General features: G+C 38.0%; 1 protein-coding gene across 6 annotated transcripts in view; it reads left to right on the top strand.

Moving 5' to 3' along the window:
* Positions 1-20,964, top strand: part of Kcnip4 (potassium voltage-gated channel interacting protein 4) — a 1,100,013-nt gene that overhangs the window by 886,960 nt on the left and 192,089 nt on the right. Inside the window, exon 1 of one of the 6 annotated variants that reach the window (XM_063240454.1) lies at positions 664-1,377. The exons of the other annotated variants lie outside the window; for them this stretch is intronic. Within the exon in view, the coding sequence (XP_063096524.1) occupies positions 1,266-1,377 (112 nt within the window). The 5' untranslated portion in view covers positions 664-1,265. Of the gene's footprint in view, positions 1-663; positions 1,378-20,964 lie in introns of those variants that run through there. 6 annotated transcript variants of the gene reach the window in all.

Below are 20,964 nucleotides of genomic sequence, written 5' to 3'. Positions count from 1 at the left end.
CTCATAGTGAGTGAGAGATGCCTATCGGAAGCGTAAGAGTCCCAGTTGATTCTGCCATCTTCATCCTTAGCCTGGTGGGAGACCATTATGGTGACTGAAACAGTATAATTCTACAACAGCCAGGTGTCCCTGTCAGAGCAAACCTGCCTCACTGCTTGAAGAGGTTTGGAACAGACACCTGATGAAGTCCCTGGGGCCAGCACTCCCCATATTTCCTTGTTAGTAGCAATCACCAGGGTGCCTTGCATAACAGCATATGCTTCTGGATCCTTAGCATTAGACTGTGTTCAAGTGATTGCTGTTAACTTCCACTGTGTGTGTGTGTGTGTGTGTGTGTGTGTGTGGTGGGGGCGGGGGGGGGCGGGCTGTAATCATCAGGGAAGTTGGTGAAACTTCCAGGGAGATGCTGAGGCTAGACTTTGAAGTATGGGCAGTAGTACCCACCCTGCAGAGGGCAGTCACTAAACATTGCTCTTAAAAGCCTGTTCTGCCCTGCACTCTCTCCATGTCTGTAAATATGTCAGTCTTTCTCCATCCATCTCCCTATAATGCTCTGGATGAGTCCGCAGGGACCTTGAGGGCTCTTTAGTGGCAGGGGATGGTTAGGATGCTGTGGTCTGACAAAGTCCCTAAATCATTTTCCTCTGATAGTTTCCCCCTCGGTGCCTGTGCTTTCAAGGGGGCTGTCGAGAAAAGACTGTAAGCACCAACCACTAGAAGTGCTTTTTCCTAGCATCCAGAGAGCAGGCTGAGCTTTCTCCCAGAGGAGGCATCCGGAGGAGCGAGCAGCTGCAATGGTAAAAAGGGGACATTCACAAGCTTCCCAGGCAGCGAACTAGCACGCAGCAGCCCTGAGCCTCCAGCGTCACGGCATGGAGCGCCCCAGCTCTCTGGGGCAAGTTTCCTGGGAGTGTCCCCTCTCCACGGACACCGTGAAGTCTCTAGCTCTCCAACAGATGTTTCCTCAGCTCTGAAGTCGAAGTACTCTGCCGGCTGCAGCACAGAGTCCAGGGACCTGTCTGTGTGGTTGGGGGGCGGGGTGGGGGCGCCCGCTCCAGGCAAATGCCAGGATCAGCATGAGAGGCTGGACTTTAGCCCAGGTCTGTCCTCCCCCCGGGGGGCCGCCTGCTTTGCACGGTGCATCCTAGAAGACCTCCTCCCCCTTGCAAGTCTTTGTTCCAAGACAGAAGTGGCTCGGATTGCCTAATTAACTCCCTCCTCTCCAAAAGGGGTCCGGAGACTGGGATGCCTGGCGAGCTTAGAGGATGTTGACTCTGGAGTGGGAGTCAGAAGGACTGCAAACAGTGGGTATTGTTGTGATTATATGTGCATCTCTGAAGCTGCTGCATTTGCTGGGACTGATTGATTTTTCAGAAGGTAAAGTGTTCGTTCCCAGGCTGTGCTGTTGCTCAGATCTAGCTCTGAACTGGACCCAGATGTTGCAGAAGTTGAAAGGGCTTAATACTCAAAAGCAAAAGTTTTAAAATATGTGTGCTTGGCATAGAGCAGGCTACAGAGTGGACAGTTCATTTCTGTTTATCCCAGTCGTTTTGTGCTGAGAAGGAAGGGGTTTTGTGTTGTTTTCTCTAGAGATGAAAGCTAATTAGGTTTATGGCTTGCTTTTTGAGGGTTAAATAACTGTCTAAGGTGGGAAATTACAACTCAACTATGGCTGACAATACATGCGCTTAGGCTGACAAGTTGGTGTTGGCTACCACACCTTAATGCCTGTAGTGATTCTAGCCTCTAAAAAAGGCTGCTGATTTGCGAGGGAAATATCTAAGTGCGCCTCATTATAAATATCTATGTGTGCCTCATTAGCTGGTAGGTGTGGGGGTGGAGCTGGATTGTTGATTATGATAAAAAATGGGTAAGCTTTTGGTGTGAGATTGAGTTAATTGGTACTTGTCAAAAATGCGCTTTGATCACTTAATTTGCGAAAGTGTTTCATTTCCATTCTCCAAATGAGGCATTTTGATCATCTGTCTCCTGAGTGGGGAACCCAATCCCACAGGGCAGGCACCAATATATATTTGCTACCAGTAGATATTTTTGTCCATCGAATAGAAATGTTACTTTTGCTATCCAGAATCCATTTGGTTAGGTCATTCAAAGATTTGAGACTTTATGAAAAAAAAGTTGATTAACTTTGATAAACATATACGTACTTGTAAAAGTGTGCTTTTACTGAAATAGCATACTTTGAATCACCGGGATGCTAATTCTACATCCAAGCTTTCTTTTCTTCCCAAGTGAAAGAATGGAGTCCCTGAAGTGCTTTCTATACTCCTTCGAGATAAGAATATGATCTTCTCTGGCTGAGTTATGAGTGTCTGTGTCTCATGTTGTGTATGTCTGGAGAGGGAAGGAGTGAAGCCTTCTCATCCTTCTTGTAAGCTTTCTACCTACAGGAGCCAAGTGCAGATCGCTAAGGCAAATCTCCCCAGACTATGTCTGGTGCACAGATCGTTTCTGTTCATGTATAATAATGGCCAGTATATCTTCTTTCTATGAAATAGGTTCACCAAGTTCCAATTATTCAGAGCAATGTAAGAACACGTAGTTTTCATATCCTGTGTCATTCACAGTCTATGACAAATTCTGTTTGTCACAATGAAAATAATACTGTTTTAAATAAACCCCCATAAAGTGCCTTTTTCCTTTCCTTACATTATAGAGTGATTGCATTTAACTACTTGAAGAAAAGTAACACATAACCCAACTTCTCAAAGGGATGCATATTAATCTTTCATTCTCTTGAAATCCCTGCCCCAGTGCATGGATGTTGATATATTAAGGAAGCACTAACAGGACAACAACTTCAATTTCTGTGATTAAAATCATTTAATGTTGTTCCATTTTATTTCCAATGATCAGTTTTTATTCTCTGAATTTGGGTGAGCCAGAGATCCCAAATCTAGCGCACAATAGTGGCTTGTTTCCAGACCTGGGTTTTGAAAGAGGACCAGCATGGAGTTACAGACCTTAGCTTTTGCAGAAGCATGAGACAGTGCCTCAATGCCAGTGTTGATGGGGAAAACTTACAGTCACAAGTCTCAAATTAAGACCCCTGGAAATGACTTAGTCTTTATTCCGGAAGTTCTATAGTATGTCATTTAAAAGTAGAGAAGTTTGGGGCCATGTGTGATAGTGCACGCCTGTAATCGCAGCACTCAGGAGGCCGAGGCAGGAGGATCTCTGCGAGTTGAAGGCCAACTTGGGCTACAAAGTGAGTTCAAGACCAGTTTGAACCACATAGTGAGAAAAAAAAAAAAACAAGCAGAAGAGGTTTTAGATTGAAATTTCAAATTTGAGTTTTAATAACAAAAAGGTAGACTTATAAGCTTGACTATTCTTAGATAGAATCAAAGAATTTTGTGCTAGTCTGAAATGTCTCCCTTGAGATGGAGATAAGCGTCGCATTCATATTCTTATCTGAGTCTACTTTTTCTGTGTATTCATCTATTTTTTCTGTACACTCAAATATAAATGTGTCTATGTATCGGCTTATACTGTGAAATATCGAATAAGCTGGGGAAAATTTGTATTTAATGTTACTATATGAGCCTTAATCATACTAAAATTCAAGAATGCAAGTCAACACCACTAGTAGGATGAATCAGCCCTCGTTTGTTCTGCAATACACATGAAATGCTGGTCTAGTCCAACTCTCATTTTATATAGGTAACTAAAGCAACCCAGAGAAGTTAACTGGTTTATCAAAAGACAAAACTAAGTTAGGACACAGGTAGGACAAAACTAAAGTCCACTAAATCCTACATGGGCCCTTTCTCGCCACAATATGCTTTTACCACTCTTTCCTAACATTGAGAAAGTAGATAAGTGAAAACAGCCAGGTATGACAGTATACACCTACAATCCCAGCATTGGGAGGCTGAGACAGGAGGAGCACCACAAATTAGAGACCAGCCTGGGTTAGCCACATAGTGACTTCACCATATAGCAAAACCCTGTTTCGAAAGCAAGCAAGCAAGCAAGGAAAAAAGGAAAAATTTCCTGAGTTTTTAAATCTTGTCTTAAATTAGCCATTAACCTAGTAAAATATTCTGAGGTAATTACATTTACAGAAAATGAGATCACATAATAGCCACTTACACTGGGATGTAAGTAATGATTGCAAGTTAGAGCACCAATTTTTACTATAATAAATAGAGGCAGATTAAAATAAAACAAGTGATGTTCTAAGTCTCTTTAACTGCCAGGTCTACACTGACATGTGTCCATGTGGGTGTCATACTCAACCACAATGAGTGGTAAACTCAAGGAGGGTTCAAGGATGAGACCCAGTAAGGGCATGAGAGTTCTGGCTTACTCCTCCTGCCTGTGTTTTCTGAGACTATGACTGTGCCTAAGCAGAAACACATCTTAGTCCTTTTAAATACTAGCAAAGTAAGGGAGCAAGACAAAAAAAAGTAGCTAAAAAACAAGCCATAAGAATTACACTTTCATTCTTTCCAGCTATGAATAAGAAAAAAGTAGACAGGGATAACTGTGTAAATGGCCAAGCACTTCATTGGGTTTGAGCCACCCAGCAAAGACAGCGCATAACAGCCCAGCAGATTAGCTATTCTTTGTGGTGAGGGGTGAGGTTGATGGGGCCCAGATCAGAACCTTGAGCTTCATTGAGTTCATCTCCTTGGTAGGCAATGATATTTCAATGACAGCATCATAGAGTTTTTCCTCTAGTGTGACACTGTACGCCAGTTAACATAGAAGATACTTCTGAGTCTACTTTGGTGAGTCTATATTAACTTTGAGATGAGCAGTACTGTCAGTATCATCATCTTGAATGCTGGACAGAATCAGTCATGGATAGAAAAGTCTTAAGAGACACAATTCTCCCACATACTTTCCAGTTTTGATAAAGTCCTATTTTTAAAAAAAATCTCTTAAAATTAGTATCTAAGATTTAGGGGGGAAAGAGAATTTAAATGGCTAATGAGATTTTAAAATAACAATTTGAAGTTCTACACATATCTACTCATTAATAAGGGGAATAAGGAAAAACAAGATTAATACAGCACATGATTTACTCATATTGCGTTTTAAACTGTTCATAGTCCTCTGGAAGTAACTAAAATCATAGGCAGATGCATGATAAACATTAAAGGAAGTTTCCTGCAGTGAACTGGCACTCTAGTCAGGGACTAATTAATTGCCAAACAAACCTGCAGGGAACAATTGTTGGGCACAGACCTAAGCAGTGGCCTGTGGAGCTATGGGTAGAGTTAAGCATTTTTTGAAAGTCTCTGGGAAATCTGTTTGCTTTCAAAGCTGTTTTGAAAGCAACACAGTTGTATAGAAGCAAAAGGAAAAATATTTCCCAAATTGGAGAACGAGGGGAGACAGATCCAAGCTGAGCAAAGACTTTGAACTGTTTCCTTAAACCCTAAGAGTGGGTCGCTTGCGTGGATGAGGCAGTTAATCAAGTATGGCTTGTAGCACTGGCTTTCAGATTGTAAAATGGAAGATGAGACTGGGGAGGTGACCAGGGCTTCGTGCTGGAGGAGTAGATCTGTTGCCTAATCAGTTAAATCCATCAAGTCCAAGTCTTCAGTGATGAAGAAACAGAACAAAAATGATCAGTATGGTAGTTTGTGGGTCTATCAGTAGAGGAGCAAACCAGCTCAGAGGAGAGAGGGTTGAGACAGAGGTATTAGCTAAGCTTCTGGAGCATTTTAGTTGAGTGACCAGATAAATAAAAATCCATACAATTCCCTCCCCAATAAAACACTCAGTTTGAACTGTCAATTTCTAGTTTATCTTGAAATTCTCATTTTGTGTAATATCTGTGCCCTAAAGCTTCTCTGAAAGAGCATAATTGTATTTGAGTTTAGGGTATTATTTGACTTCAGATTTCTTTCTTATGAGAAATTAACAAAATGTGAAACACACAGAGCTTGTAGTTCAAGATAAAGCAGCTCCATTTGGGGTAAAAACTGTACAATTATGATAGATGTATCTGACATTTTGCAGGATCTCCTGACATTTTGAACCCTTTATTTTTCAAATTTTATTGGGAAAACAAAGTAGAGTAAATAATAATAGAATGAATCAATGTATATTTCTCAGCCAGCTTTAATAATGACCAATATTTGGTCATGTGTTTTTTTAAATCAATGGTTTGCATTTAATAAATGATTCTTGAGTCTACAGTATGCACAGGGTTAGGCCCCAGGATACCAAGATGAAATAAAGTCACGGCCTTCAAAGAATTCTTAGTTGTATAAGCAGAAAAGGGATACAAGTAAATATTGTGTAATGCATGATAGTAAATGTGTATGTAAATAAGTGGAAGAAAATGTAAAATCACTAAGTCCAAGTGGAAGAGATAAGTGTGATCAGAGATGACATTTTGGTGGCAATAATCTCTAAGGCGCTTTTCATTGATCAAGAGAAGTTTATCATATTATCCAAGAAAGACACTTAGGTATGTACTATATACAAAGTGTTTGGTGAGGTAACAGCACATGCAAGCACAAGGATGTGATATGCACTACAGAATTCTTGGAACAAAAGTGAAGGTGTGAGAAGAGTTGAAACGATTTTGTTCCTTTTCCTTGACTGTAATGATCCTTGATGTTTTGTACAAAGCTTGGTTATACAGAAGACAAAAACAAGCAAACAACAATGGCCTGAATGTCATGAGTTTCCATACAGTAACAGAGCAACCAAGGGACTTCGTTGTGACTTCCAAGTATCCGTGATAGCCTCAAACCTTTGATTAGTTGATGAGGAGTCTTACAGCTTATTTTTCTGATAGTGAGATTACACATGAAATTCCCTCTAGTAGATCCACACACCAGAAGTATCTGGGGTTGCTGTTCATTAGAACTCCACACCCGAGGCCATGATTTTAGTGGAAACTTTTAGATGTAAGCTGCAGGTGTCCAGCTAGAATCAGATTTGCTTTGGCTGATAAAGCAAGAAATACAGAAGAAATAATTTAGATTTATAGTTGAAATATAACAAACATGTATGAAGCAGCTACTGTGTACAGGGGAATAGAAGGTAACAGGGTATGTTTTTGTCCTAAGAAATTTTTCAAATTGGTTGGAGGTAAAATAATTCATAAACATACCACCCAAGATGAAAAAAAAGTCTGGGAGAAAGAGTGCAAAGTCCCTACAAAGTTCAAAGAAATGGTCCAAGTCATGGTGAAAGGTTTCTGGAAAGGTTACATGTAGATGGTGATGTTGGAAAACTCAAGAATTGAGTAATCAAAGAGTTTGATAGGTACAGACTGGAATTTTAAAACATGCGAACTATATATATATATGTAGCACAAGGTCATGAGTTTAATTCCATATATATATTGTGATTGCCAGGCAGGCACTTGTGCTGCTGAGCTATATTCCCAGCCCTTGAACTATATTTTAAAAATAAAGTTTCCTAAAATCAGTTTTAAAAATTAGGTTGGTACTAGAAAACTCACTAATCTACTAAATATACCAAGTGTCAAATTCGAAACTGGCAAAATGCTTGGTGTGGATTTGTCTGGAGACAAAAAAAAAAAAAAAAAAAAACCTTTCAGTTTGCTTATTCTAAGAACTTGGGTCTTCACCCCATGTGGGAGTGGAGAGCTAGAGTCTTTACTGGATGTGGGTAGCTGGGCAAGGGGAGGAGGATTTTATATCTTTTAGTCCCTATCTGTTCAAAATCATCAGGAAAACACTCCCGTGAATGAATAATTCGTGTTAATTTTTCACAGGGTGGCGGGGAGTGCACACTTTGAGGACAGGTAGAGTGGCTCATTAAGAGAGTGTTAGAAAGGATTAAGGGCCGAGTTAGTGTGAAGGTTTTGGGAAGCAGGCATTGATCTGGACTGGGTGCTGTGAGGGAGCCAGAGTTCTTCTGAGATTGTTTACCTTAATCTAATCTAAAGCAGTGAAAACTAAATAAGATCTTACTATCATTAGTAAACAAGACAACATGACTTGTATTATCTAAGATATGGATATGCCTGTGTCTGGTTTAGGGTTCTGTGTTTGCCACCATTCAGACATGATTACAGGGTCAGCTCTTTATGTCTGGACTAATCAGGGATCCAGTGACCTAGTCTGATGGTGATACTGTGTGGCACTGTTTATCTGGGACAACAGAATGTCAAGACTAATAAGCAAGGTCAGCTTCTTCTGGACTCCGAGGGCTGTTGCTTTCCTTCTCATGTGTGATAAGGAAGAGAGCTGTGGGAAGCAAGGCGAGGAGGGAAAGGAGGGTGGGCTACTGAGAGGCCAGACCTGGCCTTCAAACCTCTTTGGGTAACTGCCAACAAGTTGTGTAAACTTTTTGAGCTTCAGTAAATGCAGTTAATAACCCCAACTTTTTAGGACTGCTCTAGAGATTTAAAAATACACTGGAAATATCTAGTTCTGTGGTTCTCCTACAAGCAGGAGATCATGAGTGTCTCTGCTGTAATTATACTGGGATCATAAGGGACAGGTTCAACTCCTTGAATGAGGCCAGAGGTTCTCCAGCTTCACGGTATCCCTGAGTCAACTAAACAGCTGCTGGAACACAGACTGCAGGTCCTTCCTTCCATCTGAACAAGGAGACCTGTGGTGGGGACTCAGAGAATTCGCATTTCCACTGAAATCTTAAGCAGAAGCTGCCGGTCTAGAGGCGACTCTTTGAGTATCACTGAGTTCGATAAATAAAGGCCAAAGTCACAATGTCCGTGAGGCCTAGAACAGTGCTCAGCCACTTCTTTCCACGCTGTTTCAGGCTTGGTGTGCCATGAAGTTCATCAGAATTACTCTAGTTTGTATCACAAAAGACATCACAAACAACGTATCAGTGAGGACATGGCCATGTTCCCACGTTCTTAAAGCTTTGTGTGCGGATGCTCACATTTGAGTTTCATGTATTTTCATTCATCATGAAATGTTTTTTAAAGTTTTCCTGTACCTTTATGTTAGATGCAAAACAATACTTAACTAGTATATGATATAAAAAGAAGCAAGGGCTAGATTTGCCCCCCTGTTGAAATTTGCTAGAGCTTAGTTCAGAGTTGATTAAAAAAAAAAAGGAAGTTACTAAGAAGGGGTCTGAGGTAGGCGAACTATTGCTTTTAGGAAACTTGCCAACATTTTTGGCCCCTAAATCTCAGTGAGTAGATAGAAATCTAGTTTCTCTGTTAGGATTGAAGAGATTACCAGATAAATTAGCAAGTCATTTTAGTCAGTATATGTGTGTTTAGAGAGTGAAATATCTTCCTCTGCTTTAATACTCTGCTTTTAGGCTAATTTAATGGGTTATCATATAATTTAATCTACTTACATGATTTTGTCTTAAGAGTCAAAACTAGAGGTTGGCAATTTTCTTTGCCCTGTCCTATTGATACTCATTTTAGACTTCACCGTCTCCTGCACAGTGGAATTTTACTCTTTTCATTGAGTTTATAAACTCTTATCTAGTGAATTTGTTAAAGGCACAATTCATCATCTCAAATTAAACTAGTGTTCAGATTGTTGAATTACAGCAAGCATTTGGAATATGTCGGGTCAAAAAACACCTTAAAAAAATAGAATCATCTGAGCTTTCCTGAAAATGAAAGATATGTTAATAATTGGCAACATTATAATATTTGAAGTAAGACAGACTGGAATCGGTTTACTGTTCTGACTTTTACTGGTTTATGCACCTGGAAATATGTAGAATCATTAGAAGTTGGGTAAAATGGGGAGACTAATAGTTGTTTGCAGTATTGTTGTGATATTTGTTAAAGTAGCGGGCACATAGAGCTCAATCTTGGGTATTACCTATAGAGGTGCTACTATTTCTGTCTTTCTTCAATATTCAAATCAGACTTATTAATAAACATAACCATTTGTTCAATTATCCATGAAAAAAAATTTCAAGTGTGGTCTGTATACCAGATACTGTGTGATTCTCTGGAAATTTAAAAACATAATGTTGGCTAGGATGCTTTTCTATACAAATAATTACACAGAGTGATTTAGTAAACTGCCCTGAATTCCATCTATGCAGAGAGTAGAGGAACCTGAAGGGGAGAACAACCAGTCCTATTTAGAAGGCAGGAGCTTCTGAAAAAAGACTCATAGAGCTGACACTTGCTACTTTTAACCATCAGCATCATACGTCCTGGAGAACTATTGACAAAACATGGTTTAGTGTTTTCGCGCATCGGCCTCATTGACTCCAGGTTCTGGCTCTGGTTTCCTTTATTCCCTTCTTTCCCAATGGCTTCTCCTACACAAATGACAATATCCTTCCTCCACTCTAGTACAAATCAAAACCCACTGTCTCTGATGCTGTCTTTCCTCCGTAATCAGTGTGTCCTGATGTATAAGACTGTGTGTGTGACAAATCTAACATTTGATCACAAGTCTTCAGGCACTGTCCTTCACAGACTTTCATTTGTGCCCACTCACTTTTCCCTAGGATAAGCAGGAGATAATGCTCACTTCAGCTCAGTGTGAATTTTTTTTCCAGTTCTATTCAAAGTGTGTCATGAAGGTTCAACCAATACTTACAAGTGGGCTGTCCATGGCTTCAAGGGCAGATTATCCATTTCTGCCAGTAGACCTGGCTCATCTCAGACCCATCCCATTCTCTTCCAACCTGACCTCACATTCCTACAGGAGAAATCTAAGTCATGGGAACTTTGGCCATGTCCCAGATTCCGATCATCTATAAAATGAAATCTTTTTGTCTTTAAGTAGTATAGAAAGGGTCAAGGTTCAAGCAGTGTCTGTCTGTCCAGAATCATCTCTGGTTATTTCTCCCTCCTTCGTCTGCTGCCCAGTGTTACATTCCAGCAACTCTCTAATGAATTTCTGGGCATCTCATGTCTCCAGTTGCCATGCTCTTAGATACACTGCTTTTTCCTCCAGAATGCTCTATGGTTCTCATCATTCCAGTTTTCAACTCTTAGTTCATAATTTTTCTTCCTCTGGAGGTATATCTTGACTTTCTTATGGGGATATATACATGTATATTTATATAGTCACCATGATGTTTTCATGGTTCTCTCCTACCCTTGTTTGGGCCCATTTTAAGGCTCATTGCAAACAGACTCCTTTATTACTTTCCATCTACTCTGGGCTGTTTCATGCCTCATGCCTTTACTTGTGCTGCAGCCCACCTGGAATACAATTCCCACTGGTCTTCCCCTGATTCACTCCTTCTTATCTTTTGAACTCCGCTCAGGAGCTGTGTGTCCCAGAAAGCCTCCTCTAAACTTCCGCACTGCACTGCATGAAGCGCCCACTGCTGTTATCCCGAAGCACTCTCTCAACACTTCAAACCACACTGAACTCTTGAGTCTTTTTCTCCTAGAAACTTCAAGCATCGCATAGACAAAGCTCCTATCTCCCCATCCACAGCACCTCTTGGAGTCCCAGGATGGATGGGAGACAACAGACAAGTTTACCTAGATTCTGGTAATAAACTTCAAGGTATTCCATAACAGTCTCAGATTAATCTAATTTTTAAATATTTTTAAAGCGAGACTCAGTTTGGGCACTAGGAACTATTTCAGGCTGGATAATTCTGGTTGTGCGTGCTGTAATCTGTATTTTAGAGAATTATGGGCAGCGTCTTTGGTCTCTATCAATTAAATGTCAGTAACAGCCTTTCTGGAGTTGTGACATCCAAATATGGAGACACTGTCAAGAGTTCAGGGAGTAAGGGCCAAGCCAAGTTGTCCCTCCCTGAAGACCACAGGAAAAGCCCTTTTGTTCATAAATACAATTTTTTATTTTAACTTTGAAAATATCATAGCACTAAAAATCATTGGAAATCAAAACTTAGTGTTGAAAAAGCTATTTTTTCCATTACAAAAATAATAAGATATAATTATAGACTTTGTCTACCTTGTATAAAAGAAATATGAGAAAAATGCCCACAGTCTCACAATTCAAAGAATTACCACTGATAATATTTTTAAGTATCTAGATTTGATTCTTTAAATTTAATAACATGATATCATAAACTTTTATATAGCTTTGTATTCAGATTAGAACAGAAATATTTTATATTAGATTATGGATTCTTCATACATATTTAATATCTATATTCTTCATTAATGCATTGCTATAGTGTTACTCTGATTTAAAATATATATAAATCTGTTTTTCAGTATTTGAAGAATTCTTTAATAATATCTTTGATAGTTTCTTAGAACAATTATGGGGACATGCAAATGGACTGTTTTAGGTCTTGACATCTATGTAAGGCCCATCTGCTTTGTCACAAATCACACAAATCTACCTGTACCACTGTAGAGGGGACAAATGCCAGTATTGTGAACTTCACTGTGAATATAGCAATCGTGAGACACTATGTGTCAAAATTGTTGATTCAGTGATAGTTCAAGATGGGTGCTAAAGACCACATTGGCAAACTCAGTATCAATGGATGTTGGTGATTCCAAGAAACCGTGTTTCAGAACTGAACTGCCAACAGTTTTTAAGCCAACATTACGTGTAATTAGTGTAAGTATGAAACTTTCCCTGCAGTTTGATGATGACCCCTTCTTTGCATATCATCAGGATGTAGTCCCTATGCATACGGCTCAAACTATTTGAACCATCACTGTGTGAACCATGGCTCTCATCTCAAGCATCACACCTGGCACTAAGTGGCATTTGATTATTCACTGAAAGCAAGGCAACTTTGTAGTAGATGAAGTCATTCTTGACTTAGTACGTATATAGGAAATTTGGCATAAAACTATTACTATGCATAATCATTTAAATATTTCTTGGGCCTAACTGGTGCATTTTACTCAGATGACTTTAAATATCTGAAAGGGAGAGTACTGTCTCATGTTAGAGGTATACCCATGTTCATCTCAGGTAATGTGTGGGAAGTCTGGCTCATGTGAAAAGTCTGAACTGAAAGTCATAAATATTTTGAGTAGAAAGACATAAAAGTCAGTCCAAACTCTCCCATTTTGTAGTTCACAATAAAACAATTGCCATCCAAGTTAAAGAATAACTTGGTTGTTTAGGTAAAACAGCACGAAGTTTAAAAACCCTGCTATACAATTTCCTAACCCTGAAACACACTGACTCTGGGGTCTGGACACATGGCCAGACTTCTTGAACTTGAAGTTTTGTGTCTACAAGATGAAGATGCAGAAGATCACCATAATGCCAATCTCCTAGAGTGATTTCAAGATGTAAAATAATTTAGAGATACAGCACACACCTCGTATTTCTCAAGTGCTAAGTACTCATTAAATGTTAGTGCCTGGTATTATAACTCAAATTATTTCCTAAGTATTCCTAATTATTTCCTAATTATTACAGTTGTCCTTTTCATGCAGATATTAGTAGGAAGTATCCTAAATAGTATTCACAGAGTTGCCAAAAAAATGTCTACTTTATGTTGATTTTATTTTGTGTTGCAACTTACACAAGGTTCATTTGTCATTAGGAGAGTCTGTGGGAATTTTTCTATCCACTTCCTCACCATCACAGGTGAGGAAATTGTTTCTGAGATGCTAAGTAATTAGTCTAGTTTATGAGTGACAAAATGACAAATCTTGTACAGAGCAGTCTTTAGAAGCTAGAGCTCAAGATTTTTGTTTTGTTTTGCTTTGTTTCTTTCTCTAACATTTGTGGTAATGCTGTTTTTTTTTTTTTTCTAAATAAATGATTATATACTCCAGTGGTGGTAAATCTATGGCACACATATTATTATGTTTTTCTTTTAAGGCAAGTGGTGGTAATATAGAGGTGTCTTTTTGAAACTAAAACTTCATTATTCAGGTTTAATTGCAAAGCTGGAGCTTTGCGGTAAGTGTGTTTAGGCTTACAGTGTGGCACTTGCTGTCTAAAAGGTTCCCCATCACTCCTAAGTTGTCTGGAATTGTAAAATCAGCATAATACATTTTAATACTATTGGGATACTACAAACTCAAATATCAGTTTGAATACAATTAAATTACATATCAGCAAATGCATAGTTTCTAATTACTGGTAATTAAAATTCTCTAGTGAATGAACAGAATAATATTGACATGAGACCAGAAGTAAGATAAATTAATGATATCATTCCAAATTTAAACAAATTACAAGGGAAAATGATTAAAGATAAAATAATTAGAACATGGAGACACCTTAATGAACACTCGAATCCAACATCTGTTTTTCCATTCTCATGAATTCATAAATATCATCAATGCATTGAAGTTGAAATTACACAAAACTTCTCAGCATCAATTGAGCAAGAAGTCAAGATGAACTGCTTGCTGCTGTACATAATAAAGAACCAAAGGAATCAGCCAGATGCATTCCTTCAATGATTACACAGCAAAGCTCTGCTTAAAAATGTACTTCACTAAAAATTTACAGAAACAAGATTTTAGTCTAAAATTTTAATGCTCAAAATAGGAAACTAGGTCTGGTATTATTATATATCTTTTCTATGATGAGTTAGCAAAAAAAAAAAAACATAACATACAACTTAACATTTTGTAGCATTTGTTGAAACAAAACTAGTGAACTATGTGTTTTTTAATAATTTTAATAATATAATAAATTTTAATAACTTAATAATTTTAAAGCAATGTGTTAATTTAATAATTTAGATCTTTATGGGAAGCCTGACAGTCTCTTAAGTTTATTCAAGGGAGAGAAGTGGTTAAAAACTTGTACCGTGGCAGCTCTGCCATCATTTCCCCCTTCAAAGCGTGGGCCTGGGCCTGCACGTTGCACAGGAAACTGTAGAAAGTCGGCATATTGACAACCTGGCTGCAGTATACTGATGATGTTACTCCAAATATAAACAAGTTACAAGGGAATATCAGCTACCATATGGATTCGGAGATACTGACGGTATTGATCTGAAACGAATCCTGGATGTAGGCAAGTATTGAGGAGAGGAATTGAGCAACTCCAGCTCTCTTTTCCTTCTTCTCCTCTTTCTTGTGCTTTCTAAATGTGAATGAAGTCTGACCATCTTTATTCTTTACTATGATGAGAAAGAACAGAGGCAAAGTTTAAGCAGGGTTCTCTGTACCTCCTCTTTCAGTAGAATTGTTTAAATTTTGTCTTGAAAGAAAGCAAACAATTGAGAAATTCTTTTTCCCGAATCCATGCAGTATTAAGAAAGACTTATTTAATGTGCCTCCTAATTTAATAAGTCTCCCCCAAACATTTTCTAACATAGAAATAAAGCTGTCTTAATGAACAAATGAAAACTAGGGTTTCTGAGGTGAACCAGGCCTATTTCACCATTAATTTATTGTATATTGTACTTTTTCTTCCACAGCTAAGAAAACTGGTATTTTAAGTAAGATGAAGATATTTATTTCTGTAGCAGCAAATGAATACTGTAAGTAAGTAAATATTTAAAACACTGTTTCCTGAGGAAGATAATGTAGTGAGCCTCAAACCAGCTTAACAAATGGCTCAGAGGAATTTTTGTGACATAAGCTTAACCTGGAGTAGCTGAGGCAAATCATCAGAAAAAGAAAATGAAGGCCAAAGAACTCAATTATTGAAAATGAAATTGATTTCACTAGGCTTCAGGAAGAAACTGACTTTCTTTGACCACTGTCATAGCAACAGCTTGTTGTAATGAATATATAAATTATGACCATAAAGAACAGTGATATTAGAATGATTAAATATTGAGTCACATATTGCCACTAGGAGTAGTGTACGCTTTTTGCTTTCATACCAAAATCTAATTGTCGTTCCCATCAATGGTAAGGCCAAAGATGGACTATCATGGGTTTGAATTCTTATTTCACCAGTTATACAACATGTGGTCTAGGCAAATTATTTTTTTTCCATTTCTCAAGCTTCTCACATATAAAACAGAAACAGACCTTAATGGAGCCATCAGTATAATGATGAAAGCTGGACCTTTATATAGCAGAGCATGTGATACACTCTTGGGCCCTGGAACATGGTGAAGCCCAACAAGTGAAAGTTCTTTAATGCATACTATCATCCTCCTAATAGATGCTCAGACTACTGGCCTTAGACCTACAAAGTCCATCAAACAATACAGGCATTTAGTTGCTTTTGTACCTCAGTTTCTATCAACTCAGCCCTTCTAAATCAGCCTGTTGTTATGGGGAAGGGGGTGTTCTTGATTCTCAACCTGCGAGCCCCAGAGGGCTTGCATCACTTGCACGAAGAGCAAATTGACTTCTTGTTGTACTCCTCCCAGACCAAGCATGGCTTCTGCTGACTCCATGGAGGGGCAGACTGACTTCTTCTTCCTAGACCCCACATGGTTTATAAACTTGCAGAAAGGGTAAACAGGCTTCTCTCTTCCAGGGTCCGGCATAGTTTGCGTGGCTTACAAGAAAAGCAAATTGGCTTCTTCTTGTACTTCTCCCAGATCCAGAAAACACAGGGGAATTTTTTTCCATCTTGTTTCTGAAATCCAATGTTGTTCTCACTAGTTTGGTTCCATTTGATTTTGTTTATTTACTGTTCTGTTTTGATTGGTTTTATTTTGCTTTATTTTATTTGATTTTACTATGTCTGATGGTTTGGACAGCTATTGTGAAAACATTAAGAGATATAATGGATACTATGGTAGCCATTGTAGATTTCCTATTATCTTGTTTTCAAGTTATGTACCACTCTCACTATTTTGTTGTGATTGGCTTTACTTTGTTTTATTTTGTTAGGTTTTATTCTCTTTAAAATAAAATAAGACACATTCAACTGTTTTTATATTAAGAATAATTTGGGAAGTTAGTAAGAGATCATCCAAAGAGATTTTTATAGGAGAAAATTTACAATCCAAACTTTGGCCAAGACCATGATAGAGAGTTTACTGAGTACCTTTGTTTGCCCTGAAGAAATAGAGAAATGTATAATGAGCTGTGTACCTGAGGACAAAGAATACACTTGTCCAGCTACTACTGCATCTGCACCAAGCTCATTCTTGTCCAAACTTGCTCACATTTTATATCTCTGAATTCAACAGCCTGCTTGCTTGCATCTATCTAAGTTTAGGCTATCTTCACCAGAAAGTATTTTTTAACCTATTTTCTTCTTTCTATTATTGTTCCAAATGTACTCTGCTATTCTTTATTCTGTTTCCAGTGTATTGGTTGCATCTCCCTTTCAGATGAAAATTTCTTGGGTACATGAAACATGCACTAATGATAGTCCTGTCCTATTATACAGAGGCCATATAGTCCCTTTTTCAGAGCATGTATAATTTTATCAGTGAATCATTTTTCTTAAATCTGAAGAAATACATATAAAAGAATTGTATGATTTCCTGAGTGAAAAGATTCAAATTCCTGAATAACAGCAATAATAATTCAGGAAAGAAGTGACCATTCATAGGATATTTTGCCATGTATAAATAAATATGTGCTTCCATTTTATTTTTGCCACAAATTTGAGAAAAGAGAAACAAATTTATCGCCATTAAGCAGGCAAAAAATTGGAGATTAGAAAAATTAAATGACTTCTCAATACTGTTCTATCAAAATACTCTAGCAAGATGTTTATAGTTTATAATAAGTTCAAATCAGGTGGATAAAGGAGGGGTTGAACAACAATTTAGAATTTCAAAGATTTAAATATTTTTAAGGCTGAGACTGTTATAGATCATTTTGTCATATTTCTTCACATGTGTTTAATATTGCAACATAGTTTGCATTTCTATATTTTCATTCAGTTGAGTAGAGTATCAGGTATAAAAACTTTTTGGGCTCATTTAAAATGAAGTGGACTTATTTGTTGATATTTGGATTGAGGACTGAGGTTACTGCTCTGCTGTCTGCACATGCATCTGATGCTCCTCGCTTATCTAGCAGTGTCTTAGAGAGCTCAGTGAATAGCATTACCGTTCCCCACCTGGCCATGACCAAATAAAGACTCGAAGAGAGGAAAACGGAAATAAAGTGTGGCCTCTGTTGACAGAACGTCTTGTTGACGAGGATTGAGTGTCAGAACCACACGGACTCACTGGCTCAGTCCAGAGGCAAGCAGATTGACGCTCTGAGTAACAAGTGATTCTCTTTTCTCTTCCCTGTGTGGAATGATTGTGCTGCACAAAGAAGACTTAGGCTTGGAAGAAACCCTCCTCCTGCTGCTGAAAGTTTGCTCCCAAATAGACCAAAGTGGTAAATTATTCACAGCAGGGAAGTTTTGCTTTTTAAATTTAGAAGAGTTATTGTTTCCAAGGAGCAGGGTAGGATCTGGTGATATAGAGCATTTTGGAAATGATGTACCCTTGTGGAAAACAGAGGGGTAGGTCCTGGGGAAGGTGTTTTTGCTTACTGTGGACCACTTGAGAATCTCCAGCTGAAAATACTAGTCTTATGAATTAAATGGCATGTGGATTGTTAATTATAAAGTCTCCTGGTCAAAGTGTGTGAAGATATTCACGGGTTGGGTGTACAGCATATTAATGTTTCCTTAGGTCCCAGTGGATTTTCGTTTCCATTGCATTCCTTGGGGGACCTTAAGATCAGAATCCCCTGGGCTCTTGATTCATATCTGGATTCCCTTTGTTCTTTCACCTGCATGTGTTTGAACTAGACCTTGTGCTTTGCACTTTTATACTGCACAAGCACACAGATGATTATTTCTGAGACATGAGGAGAAACCTGAGTTATCTGTATCAATTTCCTTTTATTTTTATTTAACTCACTGTGTGTTCCAGATGCATACTATTTGCTTATTTCCTGTGACAGTTTCAATTGTTGCCACTGCTGAGATTGGGAATACTTTCATTTATCACTGGAGATCAATATATGTGTTATATAAAACCATAAACTTCCTTCTAATGCTGAAAAATTTGGGTCTTCATGCACAAAGAGGATTTTATATGATCTATGGTAGAATCTTAGGGTAGAGCTATATAACTTTTTAGTTTGGGAATGATTTGTTTATTTGAGGTACCAAGTTCCTTTAAAAGCATGCACTTGTTTACTAAATAATTACCAAATAAAAGTAAGTTGTAGTTTCTAATTTCTATTTGCTTTAGATATTAACATTCAAAATAATAAATATAAACTTAAAGTTATACTAAATTCTTAAAGTCTTTTTTTCTTCAGACTGTTCTTTATCGGAAGAATTCATACCTAACTATGGAATAGAAAGATAATAGGAAAAAATCCCCCAACATTCAAGGAGTTATTCAATAGTTACTTGCTTAAAAACATTCTTTGTCTGTGAAACAGGTTACTCTGAGAAGCAGAACTTATTTATAAACTACAAAATCTTTTCAATATGTGTGCCATGATCAAAAGTCTCCATTCTCAATGAGAATTTGCTCCTTATCCTATACGAATTGCATCTCTTTCATGTTTGAATTTTCTTTGTGTCGTTACCTTCTATCAGATGACACTTTGCTTAAGATCTGTTTACTTGTTTTCATTTTACAGTGGTCCATTATCAAATTCCTACCATATAAAATGGCACCAGCACTTTGGACAAAGAATTCATATGCTCATTTAAGAAAGTTTTGAATATTGGAGGCAAAGAATGCTTTTAAACATACGCCTATTTAAGAAAATTTTGAATATTGGGAAATATTTTGCCATTGCTTTTCAATCCATAATTAGATATGAATTCCTCAGATAAAGAATGATTCAAGATAAAACAAAACAGAATTTAAGAGGTTAGTAATAATGGTTGGATGAGTGAATACCTTTAGGTCAGAACTCAGTGGGTTGCATCTCTTGCCCAATAAGGTATTCCTCAAGACATGGTGGCTGTTTGGTCTAGTGCCAAATTCTGTGCATCTGATCTCTGTGCTGTGGTGAAATCTTTTCTAGTGCATTAGCTGCCACACTGGAGAATCACAGGAGGCAGAGCAGGAACTAAAGCCACATGTTCATAACCAAACATGAGAGAGATCAGCTAACAAAGTATCACATCAATGACAAAGAGAAAATTCCGTATTGCTTCCCAGGCTGCGCCTAATTTTGTCAATGCATTTCTGAAGAAAGTCATGTAATACTAACCTGGCCAATCACAGCCTCCTCCCTTTGTCAGTTTTTGTAGAATCCTTTAGAGAATAAGTATGCTTCCAAATATTCTTGCTACTTTGTATGCTTTAGGGAAATAAGTATAGGCATATTAAAGAAACTCTGATTTGGGATAAGAGGATATCCAAAGGCAATCTATTATCATTTGTGCATTCCTTTATTATCTGTTCTCCCCCTTGTATCTTAACTAATGAAGAACTAACAAAGAAATATGCAAAAAGTAAAAAAGTCCCAAATGTTTGCTGTGGAATCTCTTCCTTTTTACATATAGGCAAAATATGTCTTCTCTATGTCTGAGATTAAACCAGATAAAAGTGACATTATAAATAGTAATAGTAAACACATAATTGAGCCTGATGTTTTCAAGGCACTTTGTGTGTTTTTGCTTCTCGTAATTCAGCAAAATGGAGAATTTCGTTGTCCTGGTTTACACATGGTCCAAGAATTGTACCTGAGGTTGCATGGATGTGCAATCAGATGGGCAATCAGGGTTGAGGCACTGGTCCTCTACTTGAAGCGCCCACATTTAGCAATCATAGAGCAATTAGGGGGTTCCAGATGGGAATTGAATTGACACAATAAACAACATCACAAATGTGATGCCAGTAGTGTGATAAAACAGAAAACACATCGACTCTGTTTACCTGGACTGGGGAAATTTTTGAGATGGGATGAGTTGATAATGGGCTTTTAAGGATTCTTAAGGTTTTCAGGTAGAAAAAATTGCCAAAGACAGGATGTAAAAAGGCAGCATTTAAATAATCGGTCTGTTTTAGGAATTAGCTTATACCGGTTCTCATCCACAGTGCTTTTTACAGGTACCGTGTCAGCGTTTTAGAACCACAGGTTAACCTGTGTCTGTTTGACCACATAGGTCAGTATCTAAGCCATAGCAAGTTCACTGCTCTCTAAACTCATGTCATTCTTGGCTAGCTGTTGTAATAAGAGAAGACAGTAAACACATGCTGCTAAAGACAGGTATTTTAAAATATAGC

This window comes from Cavia porcellus, unplaced genomic scaffold (genome assembly GCF_034190915.1).
Source record: "Cavia porcellus strain 051 isolate PalLab524CR breed Dunkin Hartley unplaced genomic scaffold, mCavPor4.1 scaffold_30, whole genome shotgun sequence".
NCBI lineage: Eukaryota > Metazoa > Chordata > Mammalia > Rodentia > Caviidae > Cavia > Cavia porcellus.
Note: the sequence above shows the minus strand (reverse complement) of the source record. Positions and strands in the feature narration are given on the sequence as shown.